At 29.3% G+C, this 18696-nt stretch overlaps 6 protein-coding genes across 6 annotated transcripts; 3 read left to right on the top strand and 3 right to left on the bottom strand.

The window, feature by feature from the left end:
• Positions 1–1038: 1038 nt before the first annotated feature.
• LOC132941989 (probable small nuclear ribonucleoprotein E) lies at positions 1039–2134 on the bottom strand. The gene is made up of 2 exons (XM_061010271.1): positions 1895–2134; positions 1039–1322 (listed from the first exon to the last, which is right to left on the bottom strand). The coding sequence occupies exons 1-2, from the start codon at positions 1982–1984 to the stop codon at positions 1131–1133; spliced, it is 282 nt and encodes a 93-aa protein (XP_060866254.1). The 5' UTR covers positions 1985–2134; the 3' UTR covers positions 1039–1130.
• Positions 2135–2455: 321 nt separating this feature from the next.
• Positions 2456–7423, top strand: LOC132941984 (exosome complex component RRP45-like). The gene is made up of 8 exons (XM_061010266.1): positions 2456–2607; positions 2670–2852; positions 2974–3267; positions 4367–4587; positions 4653–4874; positions 5179–5306; positions 5920–6138; positions 7250–7423. Exons 2-8 carry the CDS (start codon positions 2787–2789, stop codon positions 7297–7299), a joined length of 1200 nt encoding a protein of 399 aa, XP_060866249.1. The 5' UTR covers positions 2456–2607; positions 2670–2786; the 3' UTR covers positions 7300–7423.
• A 1180-nt stretch (positions 7424–8603) lies between these two features.
• Positions 8604–10070, bottom strand: LOC132941988 (thioredoxin domain-containing protein 9). The gene is made up of 3 exons (XM_061010270.1): positions 9883–10070; positions 9567–9751; positions 8604–9507 (listed from the first exon to the last, which is right to left on the bottom strand). The coding sequence occupies exons 2-3, from the start codon at positions 9741–9743 to the stop codon at positions 9031–9033; spliced, it is 654 nt and encodes a 217-aa protein (XP_060866253.1). The 5' UTR covers positions 9744–9751; positions 9883–10070; the 3' UTR covers positions 8604–9030.
• A 97-nt stretch (positions 10071–10167) lies between these two features.
• LOC132941986 (uncharacterized) lies at positions 10168–11914 on the top strand. The gene is made up of 3 exons (XM_061010268.1): positions 10168–10705; positions 10779–10986; positions 11045–11914. Exons 1-3 carry the CDS (start codon positions 10360–10362, stop codon positions 11286–11288), a joined length of 798 nt encoding a protein of 265 aa, XP_060866251.1. The 5' UTR covers positions 10168–10359; the 3' UTR covers positions 11289–11914.
• Positions 11915–15199: 3285 nt separating this feature from the next.
• LOC132941660 (phosducin-like protein) lies at positions 15200–16308 on the top strand. The gene has a single exon (XM_061009804.1). It carries the CDS (start codon positions 15359–15361, stop codon positions 16118–16120), a length of 762 nt encoding a protein of 253 aa, XP_060865787.1. The 5' UTR covers positions 15200–15358; the 3' UTR covers positions 16121–16308.
• On the bottom strand, positions 16110–18492 carry LOC132941659 (cyclin-dependent kinase 7). Its single transcript, XM_061009803.1, has 8 exons — positions 17845–18492; positions 17647–17706; positions 17477–17585; positions 17228–17400; positions 16857–17162; positions 16567–16739; positions 16357–16484; positions 16110–16239 (listed from the first exon to the last, which is right to left on the bottom strand). The coding sequence occupies exons 1-8, from the start codon at positions 17896–17898 to the stop codon at positions 16199–16201; spliced, it is 1044 nt and encodes a 347-aa protein (XP_060865786.1). The 5' UTR covers positions 17899–18492; the 3' UTR covers positions 16110–16198.
• Between the last annotated feature and the right edge of the window lie 204 nt (positions 18493–18696).

Consider the following 18696-nt stretch of genomic DNA (forward strand, 5'->3'; position numbering starts at 1 on the left):
AAAGGTTTTTTTTTTTTTTTATATCGTTTATTTAAATATACACAATCTATAAATGTTGTTTTACAATAAGTGCATGTGATGGAGGTGAAATGGCTTGAGTGGCTGGAGATAAGAAGCCGCCCATTGGAGGCACCTAAGGTTAGGATTTTAATTTGCTAGTAAGAGAGGGCAGGATTATAAGATTAGGGGAGGTAGAGGTATGAACAATTTTAAATTAGTAAGTCGCGACACCAGGTACGTTTTAGACGCCTTCTGGGGTCACCAGGAATAGCGTTGGTGGATAGCTGTGAAATCAGGGGGTTATGATGGCTGTGGAACTTGGAGTGTGTGCGTTTGTAGAAAGTTTTCGCAACATTTTGAACTGATTGGATGGCTAGATCTTTATGTAGAGTGTCGTTAGATACATAGTAGGGAGGCTTTAGTTATTTGACGGAGACATTTTGATTGGAAGATTTGAATTTTGTTTAAGTTGGACTTTTTGGCTGCACGCCAGAGTTGGATACCGTATGTCCAGATCGGTTTGAGTAAGAGTTTATAAAATAGTAGCTTGTTTTTTAAATTGATGTGTTGTGATGTGAGGAGATATCGTAATTGGCGAGAGGTTTTGAAAGGTTAAAATATAAAATTCCAAGTACTTTACTATATAATTGGAAAAATAAATTTAGTAAATAATAATTAAATACTAGGGGAAAATGCCCCAGTTACCAATATACCTTCCCTCCAAATGACACCACTGCCTGCACGACACCTATTGTACAGTATAATGGTACCCACTTGCCAACCTTTTTAACATAACCAGCAATATAAAACAATTTTTTTAACGATACAAATCATATCAGTGCGCTCCTCTAACGTGGGCCTACGCCTATCCATGGGGAATATGTGAGTAATGGATTAATCTAAAAATAAGGCATACAAATGATTTATTTATATATATCACATAAAGTGAAAATTATCAATATGCGTTAAAAAATAGTTGTTCTGATTTCTTGAACATTAAATAAAAATATTACCGCAGGTTAATGAGGTTATACATAGTTTGAGTTGTAAGTATTAAGATATTTTATTATGAATTTATATTACAAAGGATATATTGAAGTATATTTTTTTTATTCAGACAGTTCTTGTTTTTATCCTATGGAAGGAGTCATATTTTGTATTAATGTAATGTTTTCTCCTTTCAACAATATACGGCCAACAGGTTTCCGTGAGTCAACTTTAGTGTTAACTTCACAAGCTTCGTCCAAGACCAGATTCATATATTCATCAAAACCCACAATATGTCCTTCAATCCTTAAATGAATTTTCTCCTGAAGCCATACCTAAAATTGGAATACATGATTAAATTTGATATTGTCATTTAGTAATTACAATTTTTTGTAGGGAGCAGATTTCAAAATATTATTTATTATTGAAACCTTATACAACAATATATATATATATATATTATAAATGACTGTGAATAGTAATATATCATACAAAAAAAACCAATAAAGGGACATGGGTTGTAGTGTAGCCATAAATTATAAAATTGACCAGGACCTTTTTGAATATTGAACCATTTGTTATTATTATGAAGGATATAATACACATTCAATAGGTCTTAGGGATCTTTAGGTCTACTTGGGATAAATGTAAATGGTAATAAACGTGTTGGTCGGGGAATTCAATGTGTCTTAATAAAAATAATTTAGAACTTTTAATTATTATATTCTGTTTACACTTTATCAGGACACTCTGTATGGTACACCGAGACTACTGATACCAAAGTTAATAAGTTTAAACCGGTGACTTATCCCATTGTACCTGGACGTACGGCAATTTTATGCCATATAATATCTGTCATCTGCTCCCGTAAATATTTATGTTACTTCAATACGTTCGAAATACTTACTTGAACTTTAGCACGATTTTGCAAGTGCCGAAAGATAAGGTTAATGGGCTGTACCATTACCTTCTGTACTTTTTGAGGAACTTTGTACATTTTAGTTTTTGTATAACTTAAATAAAAATAAAGTTTAAAACACTTAAATGTAAGTTAGCGTCAATACTACTCAACAAACTGAAATCTGAATAAAGTATAAACATTAAACATTAAACAATAAACGGCACGGTTCAGAATTATGATAACTCGTTTTTAGGGTTAGCATTAAATTACATTCAAGTTTATACCTCTGTATAAGACGTTATAAACCAAAAACATCGTATCTTCCAAGAGATTAGCTCGGGCTGCTATCTCCAGAGAAGAACTGCCCCACGCCAAGTCCGTTAGATCCCCATATTCCCGATCACGAACATAATATAATAGTAGAGTAGAGAAGATGTAGAGAAGATCTTCGTGCCTGAATTTAGAACTATGATGACATGACAAAATAGATGGGTATGTCAGTTGTTACAATACGAGATGTAGTCCGGTTATCGCATACCACCCTTCCCAACCATGATCGTAGTTCGCCTCATTTCATTGGCCGTTAAACTATCCGTCCAACATACAGCGGCGAACCATAGATAATATAAGATCTTATATTATCTATGCGGCGAACCAGCGCTATTTGACGGGGTGTGGAGTGGTCGGCGAACACGATGCGTATCAAAAAGTTGTATCATGTATGATAATATGTTATCTTCACTTGTGATGGTTGATTTTTAAAATTTTAAATTACTTTCAGGTTATACGCTATACCACTTACTTCTCTATGGAATATGGATACACACACGAACTAAGATAGAATTACTTATATGAATTCGGAAAATCACATTAAGTAACGACTAACAAGGATTTCAAAATGAATGGAAATCTATTATCGGATTGTGAAAAAACGTTCATATTGGAAGCAGCATCTCAAAAAATAGTAAGTTTATTATTTTGATTTTATAATTTATTTGAAGTTTGGGTTCATATTTTTATTAATCATTTCAGTGGAAGTTTGGCATTTTCTGAAATTAAATAAATACTTTTGTAAATGTTTTTAGCGTCTTGATGGCCGTAAAAAAGATGAATACAGACCATTGAAAATTTCATATGGGCTTGACTGGGGTAATTGTTTAGTAACACTTGGCTGCACACGTGTCTTTGCTCAAGTTAGCTGTGAAATATATCAACCTAACAATAGTCGTCCAAATGAAGGTGTACTACAAATATCTGCTGAATTAGCTGGTGACAACAAGATTAATGATCTTACAAAAATAAATCAAGTCTTGGAAAGATTCTATAAAGATTCAAAATGTATAGATCTTGAAGCATTATGTATAATTGCTGAGGAAAAAGTATGTTCAATTTATTTTTGTTTTATGTAAATAAATGAATTGTGGTTCCCATATAAAATTCACACGATAATAATCCCAGTACTAAAAAAAAACTACTCAATCAAATTTTGAATTAAGCATTTAAAAATTTTCAAAAAAAATTCTTTACAAAATAATTTTTAGTTCAAAAAAAAGGGTTTACATTTGAAAAACATAAGTTTGAGTTGCTGCAGGACACTCCTTACTAGTAGGTACAAACAGTTTGAAAATATGGTCCCTTAGAGGATGTCAGCGCACTATTTGTTTGATCTCTCAGACCCATGCGCATCACAGCAAATTTTACGTTCATTATATTGATTATAATATATAATCATATTAATTTCTAAAATTAGAGTAAAATTACCTCTTCACTTGCAAAATTTAAAGGTAAGATTATTATCTATAGCATCTCATAGGCGTTTTATTACATTTTAATTTTAAAGCAAGTTATGAGTATTCTAAGATATACAAACAATTTATAATTTTAAAATACTCATCTCGCTTAAAAATTAAAATATAATAAAAAGCGTATAAAACATCCTAGATAATAATCTTATCTGTACATTTTATAGGAGATTACCTCTTATTTTCCTCTATTTTAGAAATCATTATTGTGAACGTTAAATTTGGTATGTTGCGCGCTGGTCTGAGAGAAAAAACAAATAGTGTGCTAACATTATCTTAGGTATATTCCAAAATTCCGATTTTGAATAACTGCATTATTGAAGAAAAAATGAGCAGAATATGGCTGTATAGTACATATTTTAATAACACCATTATTCTTATTTATTTATATTTTATTATTAAAATTATTAGTTACTAGTTTATTTTATTTTTGTTTACATTTGAATAATAGTTGTTTGCTGATAATATGTATATACTTATAATATCTATATCTGTTACTTAAATTGCCATTTAGAGTAGGTTGGTTAATTAAAATAAAAAGTAAAAAAATTGTAAAACATATCAATTTTTTTTGCTAGGGATTGTTCTTTTTAGTAAGTCAATATTTTTTCTCAAGTACAAAATAAATTCATAGGTATTAGTGTAAAAACTTAGATTAATTTTTAAATAATTTTAGGTGTGGAAAATTAAAGTAGATTTGAGTGTTTTGAATATGGATGGTAATACTTTGGGATGTTGTTCAATTGCAACTTTAGCAGCATTAATGCATTTTCGGTATCCAGATGTTGTGTCAACAGGAGAAAAAGTAGTTGTCTATTCTAGTTCAGAAAGAGATCCTATACCACTATCACTTCATCATCATCCAGTAATTGCAAGCTTTGCCATTTTTGAAAAATAGTATGTTATTTTTTGTATGTACTTTTCATTGTTTGTATAATCAATGTTCAAGGATTTGATTTTAGTGATTTTATTATTTTGGATCCATCGCTTCTGGAAGACAAAGTCTGTGATAATAAATTATCTATATGTTTTAACAACCACAGTGAAATGTGTGGTGTAGACATTGAAGGTTGTGCTTCTTTAAGTCAAAATCTTCTTATGAGCTGTTCCAATCAAGCCGCTTCCGTGGCTATTAAACTTGTGGATAAAATAAAATCAGCTATACAAATTGATATTAAAAATCGGTAAGATTAATAATTTTGATTATTTTAATATACTTAACTTCAGTCAATCAAACCGAACCGTTAGTTTCTAGTTTTATTTTAACTACTCAAACTTAAAATTATAATTTTGATGAAAGTGTTATTGATATCTCTAAACAATAATTATAATTTTCTAATGCATGTTATAGGTATGGTTTTCAAAAAAAATTAAATTTTAATCTAATTAATGAACAAAATTTTAAGTTCAGTTTGATTAAACAATTTGTCCATTGTACCCATAACTAATATTTGTGTATGTGTATTTTCATTATTTATGTCCTAACAGTTCTAGTAAATCATTTAAAGGCCTAGAACCAGCAGTTTCTGAAGATAATGGTCTAAAATTATGTTTGTCTGATAAAATACATTTTGTTGGTCCATCCAATCGAGAAGATATAAAGGAAGAAATTGATGGTATAGCATTTTATTTATTTATTATGGTGGGCAACAAAAGTTGATGATCTTTACTGTGTCTGTGTGGCTCAAAAACTACTAAAAAAATATATACATTGTTTCATTTGTTTATTATCTCTATTTTAAAACCCAACTTAATAAATAAATCATATTATATTTTTAACTATTTTAACTTGCTTTTCTTGAATATTCATTGGATTAATATGGAATCACTAGACTTAAATTAGTTTGCAATTCTGAATGTATTCTTATTAATTATTATATTATAAAGACAGGAATAAATATTTTACTGTTAAATGATAATATTAGTGAAAATATTTTTACAATAAAGTTTGAATGTAGTTATCATTGACCATTTATAATTACTGTAGCAGTGTAGCCTACATATTATTTAAAAATTAATATTATTAAAATATTTACTATAGCAAAAAAAAGTATCCACTTATTTTATTTCTTTGGTCAGACAACCATGGTTGTATGCTATGCACTTGGATATAAAAAAAAAAAATAACAGAAAATTTGTTTCCATTATTACATTTTTTCAATGACCCAACTTATTAACTTCTGTAATCAAAACACCTAATAAACATCTTAAAATATTTTTGTGTTGTAGAAAAAATGGTCGTTGATCAAGATGTGATCAAGATAGCTAACGGAACTGCATTCACAGCTTCTCATAATAATTTGCACCAAATAAGTAAAAAAGGTGACAAAAATGACGATTTGATAGTCATTGATCCTGAAAGTAGTGAATCATCATCAAGTGATGAGAGTATTGAAATCATTAACCATTATAAATTAGATGATGTTAGACCAATTATTGGCAAATATGGTAAGTCTTTGGTCAATAAGTATTGTAAAATAAAATAATTTTATCAAACTCATATTTTTACTATATTTATTGTAAGTTTAAATGCTTTTTGGTTATCAATACCCTCACTAAAAATTAATAAAATACCAAATAGTACTCTATATAGAAAAACTGCGATAAATACAAAATAAGAGTGTCCTATAAAGTATCTCTTATATTAAACAAATTATGGAGATTTTACTAGACATTTCTTTTTTGTTTTAACGTATGTAGTTAAGAATTTTGAAAACAATGGTTAAGTTAGAATTTGGCGGTCGGTCTTACTCAAAATAATAGCTAATTGAAATTAATTGTATTTACTATTTTCATATACACCCGATGTGGTCAATCGTTCAGATAATTAAAATCGAAAACATTCCTCAACTTTTTATGTAAAATCACCTTGGGTGGATCTCAAACTTAAAACAAAATTATTAAAAGCACATATACACCCGGCGTGGTCACATGCAATTAAAATCAAAATCAATATTAAACCACCTTGGATGGGTCTCGACTTCAAATAGCTATAACTTCAAAACCAAGACTATCCTCCAAATTTTGACTTCACTTTCATTTTTAACATGTTTAACTACAAATGTTAAAAAAACAAATATACCTCAATTATATACTTAGAAATTAGTATGCATTGTCTCAGAGCACCTAATTAATAATGAACTTTGCATTGAAATCCTAGTCCTAGTCATTATATATCCTAGTCCTACTCATAACATGAAATGAAATTTTGATGTGAAAATATTATAGAGATAGATTTATGTTTAAATATATTGAGTGTCAACAAAGTTATGAAATAAAAACTGTAATTTGGTTTGAAGTCTAGGTTGCCATTTTTAATTTGTAAAATGTAATAGTGGGCCAAATAATTGACATCAATAGAATTTTATAAAATCAAATTGTAAATAAATTATTCCACAATAATCAATTGAAATAATTATTAGCAAAAACTGAAAAGTACTTCAAGTATTATTTGTGATCTAAGTCTATATAATTGTTCATGGAATGTGTATTAATTTTCTTATTTGCTTATTATTTTTTAAATAAATTGAAATTATATAAATATTTATATTTTTTTTAGTTGTTTCCGATGATGAAAATAGTGACACCGGTACCATAATTTTGGATTAAACAAGTACACAAATTCTTTATTATGTATAAAATTTTTAATAATTATTTATAATTTATATTATTAAATCGTATTTTGTATGCATGTTGTTTTTTTAAACTATTAAAACCAAATAATTTACTTGTATGGCTGTATTAAAAATGTATATGCTCATGTCATAAAATCAGCGTTGGGTTGTAAATGTAACATAATGTTACTAATTAGTTATTACAATATTATAACTACCTTTTTAAGGTATGTGATGGTAACTTAGTATTTATTTTCCACAACGCTGGGCTGATCAACAATTCTTGAATGCTCTCAAGGTTAGGTTAGGTTACCTCTTGCTAGAGAAATAATGTAATTAGCAATTTATTAGAGAAATAATTGTGAAAAGCATGTTAACCTTTTAAACATGAATATTTTACGGAAAGTTATATTAGAACATTGTTAATACACATTCACAATTTCTAAAAATGTAGTGTTCAAATATTAATTCACTACTTAAAAAACTAAATTAATATATAAATCACTCCTAGAGCCCATCTAGACTGGGCATATGGGATTTGAATATAAGGATTGACTAAAACGAAATTCAAGTATTCCAAAATATTACTCTCTGAAAAATTATTAATGCTGCAACATTTATTTCTAACTCAATCCTTCATAAATATCTTGCCATTAGAACAATTAAGAAGATGCTACAGATTTCAATGTACGTTTTTTGAGTCTATTAGAAAATCCACTAATATAAAGCACACATTTCCGTCACTCCCAGGAAATATTAAATCAGGCTTAAATAAAAATTGTGTAAAGATCTGCTAACATCTAACGCAAATCCCCAGCTAATAACAAATAGGCCACTTATTATCGCAACTCCAATAAAAAAATATTTATCGCCTACCTCACATATACTAAAGATCTTAATTGTATACATTGTATGTTCATACATAGGGCCTGAATTTAAATTCCCTTAGAAAATTGCATTTATGTCTTAGGAACTAAAAAGTTTCCTGGATTTCTTCAGAAATTAAGTTGAATTTAAAAATCGGATTACCTGTTTTCCAGTACAATATGTACATTTATATATAAACATATTTTTCTTTTTATATTACTGGAAAAAAGTTAAAAATTACCTAAAAAAATAAATTATGCCAACAATAAAAAATGAACCAAAAAAAGTTTGCTGTGAGCATAGAATGTACTTAAAACCCATTTGTATCTTGGAAAGCAAATTGTCAATATTCAGTCAGCATTCCAGAAATAAGATTTGAATGAATTCAAATCTGAGCCCTGAACATGTATAAATAAATAAAAAAAACACATGTTAATCAATTAAATTATTTTATTGTATACAAGAAATTAAAAATAAATTAAACGTTGGGTATAGACTAAGGGTGTCAGTTGTGTGTTACATTTAATTTAACAACAAACTTACAAATTATTGTTTCTTTTTTTTTTTAAATAAGTGACAATAAATGTGATAATGAAAAATAAAAAAACTTTGTTTTCTGTTTTTTTTTTGTTTATGCTGGAATAAGTAACTTAAATGAGCATTTTAAAATAAAATAAAAATCATAGGTAAAAAAGTGCCTTATTCTCTAAATGTAATAAATTTGAAAAATCTAGTAGGAATGTAAAAAATATTCAACAGCAGGGGTTAACGAGATTAACAATTATAAGTGTTAAAAAAAATTAAATTATCATATATATTAGTATATTATTAGTACATTAGTTTTACATTTCAGACCAGATTAATCTGAATCTAGACCATCGGAATCATTTCCTATATAACCTCTTATTGTCTTATTTTTCTCTAATAACATTGTTCGGTTATTCTTGACTACATCTGGTGGGTTAAGTAAGTCTCCCTTATAATCAATAACTTGTGAACGTGCTAAACGCCATTCCAACATCTCGGTTGAGAAATCATCACAATTCCCTAATTCAGTAAAACCAACAATAAAGTCTTTGGATATACTATCAACTATTGACACAATGGTTGGTATGACTCGGATTTTCATGCGTTCTGTCAGAAAAGGAAAACGTGTAACATTTAGTTTAACAAAACGTGTTTCCAAATGTTGTGCACATAATATTTTTAAATGATGATCAACTATTTTGCATCGAGTCGATCCATCTTTATAAAAGTGTAACACCATGTTTGGACTCAGTTTTGATTTTTCGAAGAAACCTTTCTCATCACTTAATTCTTCATATTCTCCATGTCCCTGAGAAACACATTTCATAACTAAGTAAATTATAGACAAATAAATAAAATAACTTATACTTTAGCCATCCACTCTTCCTTCTGTTTGATCATTTTTTTCATTTGTTGCAAGCGGTGTTCTCGTATGTTTTCAATACTGTCTAAGTCCAACTCGTCAAGTTTCTGTATTTCTTGATCAAGCTTTTGCTCAATTGATTCTGCCACTTTCAATAGTTGTTTTTCTAAGACGTTCTCCATTTTAAATGCTTCAAAAAAAAAAAAAAAATCAAAAAACCACATTATTATTTGAACATCTGTCATTTATTATTTTCATATTACTACTATATTAAACAGTCGACAAGAATATTAATTTAATACAAATAAATATTTTTCTTACAGTATTTTCCGCGTAAATGATGGTATGTAAAACGTAAAAATAATTGTAGGTACTAAAAAAATATGTCAAACGTTTATAATTGAATAATGAACAAATTACACGGAATACGTATCAAATCAATCCTCATTCAACGACTCCAGGCTGGAGTACACTTCACTCAACTTTAATAGTTCAGTCTTGAAGGAATAAAGATCTTGGAATGAACCACGATTTTACGATAATAGTGTTAACATATTTCATGGCAAAAATCATAGAAATACGAGATAGCATACAATCTATTGTTATATCATCACATTATCTTATTGATTATGAACGTTTTGAATTTCCGATTTGAATTTCCGCTTTTCAATCATTTCGGTTGAGCAGTTAAACTTTTTTTAATTTTGTAAACATTCAACTGTGAGTTTATTTTTAAATCAAACATTTGCTTTAGAATTGCTTGACGATTTATCGATTTATATAATTTGAACCGATGACATGGCTCTTAAAATGAAAAAATTCGAAAAAATGATTCGCGGGGATCAAGTTCCTGAACAGAAATCGTACGAGAAAGAAGAAACCACTGAGAAGATCAGATTTAATGAATTAGAATTTCTTAAACAACGCATATTTGTAAACTCGCTAAGTCACATTAAGGATGATGAATTGAGAAAAAAATGCTCAGATATAACTACTCATTATAGACTTTTTAAGGATGAAGAATCACATTACAAAGTAAAAGAGTTATCAGACGATGATAAAATTAAATTGGATAAATGCATTGAGGAGTGCATACACAATGAGTGTGCTCTGATTACCAATGAAAAAGAATCTATCCCTGCAGGTATGCAAGTTATTAAACCAAAGTGCATGTTTATAACGATCTAATATCTATATTATTTGTATAATTTTTGTAGATTTGTTAAAGTTAATTGAATCTGAACCAGTTATGCCAGATACTATAAAAAATAAATTAAATAATATGTTGACTCTTTTGAATAAGTATACAAATAATCAAAAAGATATACAACATTCAATGCTTACATTATTAGATAGTAGCAATGTCAATATTTTAGAAGCCCAACAATTATCAAAAAAAGTAGATGCTATTAAAGTAAATTCAAAGTAAGATATAACTAACATTTCAATTGTAATTTTCAATTTGTTTAATCACTTTTATTAGTAAGTTGCAGAGCGATATCATCAGTAAATTTTCCTGTTCCAAAGAATTATTTGAGTCATTGGAAAAATACTTCAGTACTAAAGAAAAAGAATATGAAACAGATTTGTCAAAGTTCGAGGAATTACAGAAACTACAAGATAAATATAAGCTTGTAGATGGTCCACAATATAAAGATTTAGTTAAAAGATTTAAACAAGCCCAGGAAATCATTAAAATTAAAACAGAAATGTTGAATAGTTATTAAAAAAATTGTATTGTATATATTTACTGTATAAAACAAAAATTGATCGTGAACACCTACGATAAACATTTTAGAGCTATGAATCATAAATATGATTTTCACTTAATAAATTTATGCCTATTATAATATGACGTATAAGTTAGTTTGAAAGTAATAATGTTGTCCAGTTTTTATTTTTAACTAGCTGAGCATATTATCCTTTACAGGTTAAATGTAATATTAAACTATTTATTCAAGTGTTTTGCGTGTATAAATTATACTCAGTTCTAGTGGTGCAAAATATATGATGTTAGAGTACTGATCAATGATCATCCCTTTTTTGCATCAATAATTAGGATGTAGTTAATACACCAGTCTTCTAAACTCTGAGGTTTTAGTACATATTATATTTATTTATTACACATTTTGATTTGTATCACACTAGTAATTGGTACATGAGTATAGTGTAGGTATCTTTGTATCAATATAATAATTAAATATAATAAATCTAATGTAAATTAAATCCATGACTCTCCATGAAATGTAACATTAGTCGCCTGTATGAAAACATCAATAGCCCACGATATGCCACAAATTATATTCTCATAAATCATAATACCAGCTATTCGTTACTCATTAGTCATTAGTTATTAATTAAGTACAATAATAATTATCATAGATTGTTTGAATAGTAATATACCTATGAATTATGATTACTATTAAAGTGATTATCACTTATTTTATTCCCAGAAATACGTATAAAGTCTCATTCGGCATTCAATGTGCGTATATCACAGATATACCTACATATTATGATTTATCGGTAATGGGTTGAAAAATAATTTTCATCAACTTACAGCCAACAGAAAATCAGCGACTAGTAAACTTACCTGCATTTTTATTATTAGCTTAACTTATTAATTTAAGTTAAGTTAATAGTTGATGGTATTTGTCAACACAAAAATTATTTAATTTTAATTAATTTAAAGTTAAAATAATAATCTAGTCAATATCATTATAGGCTTTATATTATATTTTAATTTTAAAGCGAGTTATGAATATTTTATGAAGTATTTGCTTTGGGGTTTTTGGATTTTTTTTCCGATTACATATGAACGTGAGGTAAAGCAAGTTCCGACCAAAAGTTGAAAAGTTTACGGTAAAATGGGTTTACTTGGGACATTTGGGTAACTTGAAAACAAATGATTTAGTATTATAAATCATAAGATTTGAGCACTATAGAAATGTTTTTATCACTACCGTATATCACACATTTATTTATTGTCACTTTCACGACGATCGTCTTGCTTTCCGAAATTGCTCACATTGTAAATACTTATTATTTAAATATAAATACATAAGAAGATTATCATGTGTTATAAAACCATGTTAAAACTTAGTGTACACACGCCTTATAATATTATTTAATTTCAGTATGATATTTGTCAAATTGAGATTCAACTTACTGTACTTTTAATTTTAGATTCTGAATGGAACGATGAATGTATTGATTTTACAATGATGTGTTTTTTTTTTATTTTTTATTTGTCTGTCATCACCTTTTAGGCCAGTAAAAAGTGCTTGGATTTTCTTCAACAGTAACTTTTCTGATAGGAAAGTGAATCTAGTTGGTACTTTGGGGGGTCATAAGTTAAAATTTCCCAATAGTTTTCATAAGCGACGTGAAAAACAAAAGAAAAATTAAGGATAAACGGGAATTTTTACGCAAAATCTGTTTTTGAGAAAATCGATTTTGGTTTTTGGTGTAACTCTAAAACAAATGACCGTAGGGACATGAAATTTTGACTGAATGTTTATAATTGCATTTCCTATACACCATAACATTTTCCAAATATTTTGACTTATTTTGAGCTGTTTACGGACATTGTCAATTTCCATTTTTTTTAGTTTTTTTTTCTATAAATATCAATAAAATTTTATTTGTTGAGTAAAACAGCTTGAAAATTTAATATAAGGCTCCTGATATATCGTTCTAATAGCAGTTGAAAAATATTGAAAATACATAGGCACAATTTTTTTTTATAAGCATTCAAAGTTCAAATTTTGACAACATTTATCAAATTTATAATTTATTAATTATTTTGTAGTAAAAATGTAGTAAAAATGTATAAAATGTTTAACTTTTATGGCTAAGGATTGAAAATGTAAAACAAGGCTCCACATAAATAGGTTATTATATAAATTACTTTATTCACAATAATATCATCAAATATACTTCGTAATATCATAGGCTGACAGGTAATATCATAGGCGGTTCATAGGAGAATAAAGTTATGAAAATTAATAGGAATAGGATCACAAATTATTAAGTAATATTGCCCATTGAGAGTAATAACAATATTAATATTGTATACATAATATTATAATATAATATAAAAGGTTGCATTTTGTTTATATTTTTGTATTTTGTACTATCGTTGCAGCTGTTGCAGGTAATTAATTATTATTTTAATATTATTACATACGTATTGGCTGAAAAAAAGAAGAAAAATCTGATCAAAAATAAAACAAAAGTGGATGGCAAATTGTTTGTGAGTCTGTGAGGGTGTTTCAAATTTTCTTAGTGGATTATGTGGGGTGGGGTGGGTGGTTGTCGGAGATCCTCGCCATACATTTAATTTTGTACTTCGGCGCCACTGGCTAGCAAGTCGCGACCCCATGACTGTCTTTTAAGTCTTTTAATTGGGTTACCTGGGATAGAATCAGATGATAGATAAATTGTATATTTTTTATTATTATTAATTATTATTTTTGACAGCTGTTGTACCCAACAGTACGGTCAGTACGGTTAGGTATAGCTTTGAGGATTTTTTTTCCTAGATTCCTATAGTACAGTATACTGCAGTGGATTGCAGACCCGACGTCGAGGGGCTATAAATGAAATCCCTATCACACAACATATGAAATAATTTACGAAAAATACAAACTATTATATATACAATATACTATATACGTATACAAATAAATATAATAGGTATTTATTGTATGATATATAACAATGAACATTTTGAGAAATGTGCAATTATAACTCCTAATAAAATACAACAATAAAAACATATAGACAGTGCGCGAATTAGAAAAATAAAAGAAAGGGGACCCAAAAACTAAAAAAAAATTAGCGTTCCTGAAAATGATTAATCTCTACCTAACTTCGAACTCGGACCGGCTTAACAACCTACGTTCGACTTGTGCGTTGGAACGAAGACCGACTGACATTTTGTGGGCGCGAATTTTAAAGTGTACAAACCGCAAACCCACGGGTTTAAAAAGAAATAAACTAAACGAATAGAGCATAAACGGAAGACGAAAACAGCAATAATAACGACGTCGATAGCGATCGCGTACAAACCGCATATCAGCGGCGAACCAACTATGCTAAAAGAGGAGTGACGGGGACGATAAAATGTCAAAAATGCGAAAAACGGCGTAAAAAACGCAACATTTCTCGAAAAACGTTTTATTTTTGAAAAATTTGAAAACCATTAACCAACCGACCGCCGCCGCGGCGAAGGTACGCGATTGGACGCGCTAACGGGAAAGCGGGAACGGGCCGGGGCGCTGGGTAGACTGTAGAAACGGAGCGGTCAGACCACGGTCTAAGCATGATATAACTAATTTAGTTATATTAGTATTTAGTTTATTAGTTATTGTTCTATGGTTATATCATGGGTCATAGCAGATATTATTTCCCAAGACCGTGGTGGGTCGTGGGTGTGGGTCAGCCACACGATTATAAAGAACTGTAATCAGACAAGATATATCTTAATTCGCGGTCCGTGGTCAGACATATAAATTTATTTATTTATGTCTATGCTAGGGAGCGCCACAGGATAGATCAGTGCTACCACAAAATAACTTATTATGTTGTGTTACCGTGATAACATAATCATTTTAACAGTATTGATTAATGTTTACTGTTTACTTGACAGTTGACCCTAAGTTGTGGGGATTAAATTATTAAAAATATATTAATTATTAGTATAATCATAGAAAAGATATTAAATAATATAAGTTTTATACATATTTTATTCTTTTGCCCAGCGATTTAATATTACCTCATTCATTTATTCACCATGGCAGATTTAGAAAGTAAATTGCTGGGCGAAAAACTGCATTACTACTGTAGTAGCAGTGACGAAGATGAGCCAATGCTTGACAGGGATCCTCCCAAACAGTCAAAGTCAGACTGGGACGGGACATCGTCAAACACTGGACCAAAAGGAGTACTTAATGATTGGGAACAATACAAACGACAGCAGTCTGCTCAGAGGATACAGCGTGAAAAAGATGTATTAAAGCAGATAAATGATATGGCTCTAACATGTAAGTCAGAAGCTGAAGAATTAGATGATCAATTTCTAGCTGAATACCGTAAAAAGCGGATGAAGGAAATGATGGCCAAGACTCAGGAAGCACCAGAATTTGGTAAAGTCTTTGATTTATTAACTGGAGACGACTTTTTAGTTGCAGTCGAGAATGAAAATCCCTATGTAACTGTTATTGTGCATGTTTATGAACACAATGTGCCAACATGTTCAATCATGAATTCATGTTTGAAAGTTCTATGCCGCGAATTTCAAAAAACAAAATTTTGTAAGCTAATTGGTTCAAGTGCTGGTATGAGTTTAAACTTCAAAATGTGTGGTGTTCCAGCTTTACTTGCATATAGAGCGGGACAACTTGTTGGAAATTTTGTGCGAATTACAGACGAACTAGGAGATGACTTTTATGCCGGTGACGTAGAAAACTTCTTAATTGAACATGGTGTTCTTTCAGATAAATCGTGTATACCTTCTATAATAACCAAAGAAAATGACAACGATGATGATATTTAAATTAATTTTAATGTGTACAAAAATATAATATACAAATTTAATGTAAGGAATTATTTCTTGTTGGTATGCTTAACATACTTATGCAAAGTTATCAAAGACTAAACGTTTTGGTTGTGTTCCTGAAACAAATCAAACATTTTAATTTTATTATTAATTGTAAAATTAAATATACTCATAATTAATGAACATTTAAATTTGTAAAAATCATTTGACATTTTAGTTAAAATTATAATTGCCTCCTTCTGAATAATCGGTGAATTTCCTTTTTTGTCCTTTAGCATCCTGATCCTGATCTTCTGGGTTACTATCTCTGATACAAGATGGTATTGGCAGTTGACTACCTAAAGAAGGTGGTGGCCGATTACTGAAAATGTGTATTATAAAAGATAAGTAAATGCGTAAGTTAATTAAACGATTAAAAATATGTAAGTTTAATTTTTATTCACCTAAAGTATGGCATTTGTAATGCTTCAGAACATGTAGGTCTTGCCAATGGATTAATATTAAGCATACCACCAATTACATCTAGTAATTCATTTGGAGCTGCTGTGAATATTTCTCTTAAAGGAATTGCTGGAAATTTTTTGAATACCACATAATCAGATAATTTAGCAACACCCTGAAAATAGATATGAACAAATAAAATTACATTTGGTCATTAATAGAATATGCCAAGTATAATATAGTATAATATTCAAGCATATAATTGTACATAAAAATCATTTAAGATTGTTACCGGCCAAGTCTCTTCATTTGGTGATCCTAGGGTAGTAAATATTTTGGTTAACTGGTCTAAATCGGATTCACCAGGTAAAAATGGAACTCTAAGTAAAAGTTCTGCTACTATACAGCCAGTTGCCCAAATGTCAACAGCAGGTCCATATGCTCGTGCACCAAATAGCAGTTCTGGTGCTCGATAAAATCTAGTGACTACCCGATGTGTGTGCAAGCGATCCGGTGATCCAAATCTTTTAGCTAAACCAAAATCAGCTATTTTTAATATACCTTTTTTATTCACTAATAAGTTGTTTGGTTTTAAATCCTGTAATAAATCAGTATCATGGTTTAAATGTTATATATATTTGATGATTTAAAAGCAATTCTTACTCTATGCAAAATCCAATTCATATGTAAATATTCCAATCCTTTGAGTGTCATTATTGTATACGCTTTAATGTGGGACTGAGTGAATACTATTGATGAGTCTTTAATAATGACTTCAAGATCTGTGTCCATAAAATCATATACTAAAGATATATTTGACAAATGACCAAAAACATCTAAAAAAAATGTTTAAACAAAGATAACAATACATGCTAAATTGATTATATTATATTAAATTCTTCAATCGTATACCAAACAGAGCAATGATATTTTCATGATCAAGTTCAATAAGAAGTTTTATTTCTCTGAGAGCTGTACGATTAACACCATCCTTGGCGTCTTCTACAGTACCAACTTTAATCTAAAGGACAAAACAGTCGTTTAAAATAATATATTGTACAGCTATATCTAATCAAAATTACCTTTTTGACAGCAACAATGTTGTCGGTGACTGAATCCTTAGCTTTATACACCGTGGCAAACTAAATTGAATAAATTAAGAAATATTATTATTTTGATTCTAAATAATATAACTTATTTTAAGTTGGTTTTACAATTATACAAGTATCAAATATGAATATTAATATTTTAAAGAGATACATTAATTAAATTCATATTACCTGTCCTTCGCCCAAAAATTCAATAATTTCGTATTTTTTTGATTTGGAATCCATTGTTGTAAAATTTATAAGATCGCACGTGTTTATAAATTCGTAATAAGAAATTGGAATGAAAAATGTTTAAAAATCTTATCCAAGACGGTAACCTTTTATAATATACCAATTAACAAATATTGATTGTACAAACATAATCGATCTACTGAGATGAACCATAACATTAATGTTTCAATGCTCGGTAAATAAATATCTTGATTCGCGGTGTTAACGAACTACGAAGTAATTTAGCATTAGCAGAGACAGATATTATAAATGTGGTTTGGCGAATAAGAATATTGACAAATTTCGCAATTCAGGAAGTATCTAGTTCATACTTAAGCTGTATGTCGATCGTCAATAACTTTACTCGCATTGACAAGTATTGAAATATACGAACAATCGGTCAACGAAGAACGAAGTTTCAGGTAGTATAGTGTAATGTACTTAGTATAATATGAGCTGAGCACTAAGGTAATTATACTACGACTGTGTAAACCTGAAGCATTTAGTCTGTAGTCACGACGTGAAGCAGACACTTGTAACTCATAATTCAAAAACAGTATAAATAGTACCACGGGTATTAACACGAGCGGATCACTCATAGATAATAAAGATATGGGTAGGCCACGCCTATGTTAAATAGGTATTATCCACGGGCACGGACTAAGCTGATAATATACAGAATACGAAACGGAAAGGTCTTATCAAAGTTTTTTCTGAATCCGCCCGCTTCTCAATCTCACGTTGCGGTTAGACTTTAGCGCTTTATAGGATTGTTGTGTTAACCGGGAGAATAATGAACTATTAGTTTCTTAT

The sequence above is a fragment of the Metopolophium dirhodum genome, chromosome 3 (genome assembly GCF_019925205.1).
Source record: "Metopolophium dirhodum isolate CAU chromosome 3, ASM1992520v1, whole genome shotgun sequence".
Classification (NCBI taxonomy): Eukaryota; Metazoa; Arthropoda; class Insecta; order Hemiptera; family Aphididae; genus Metopolophium; species Metopolophium dirhodum.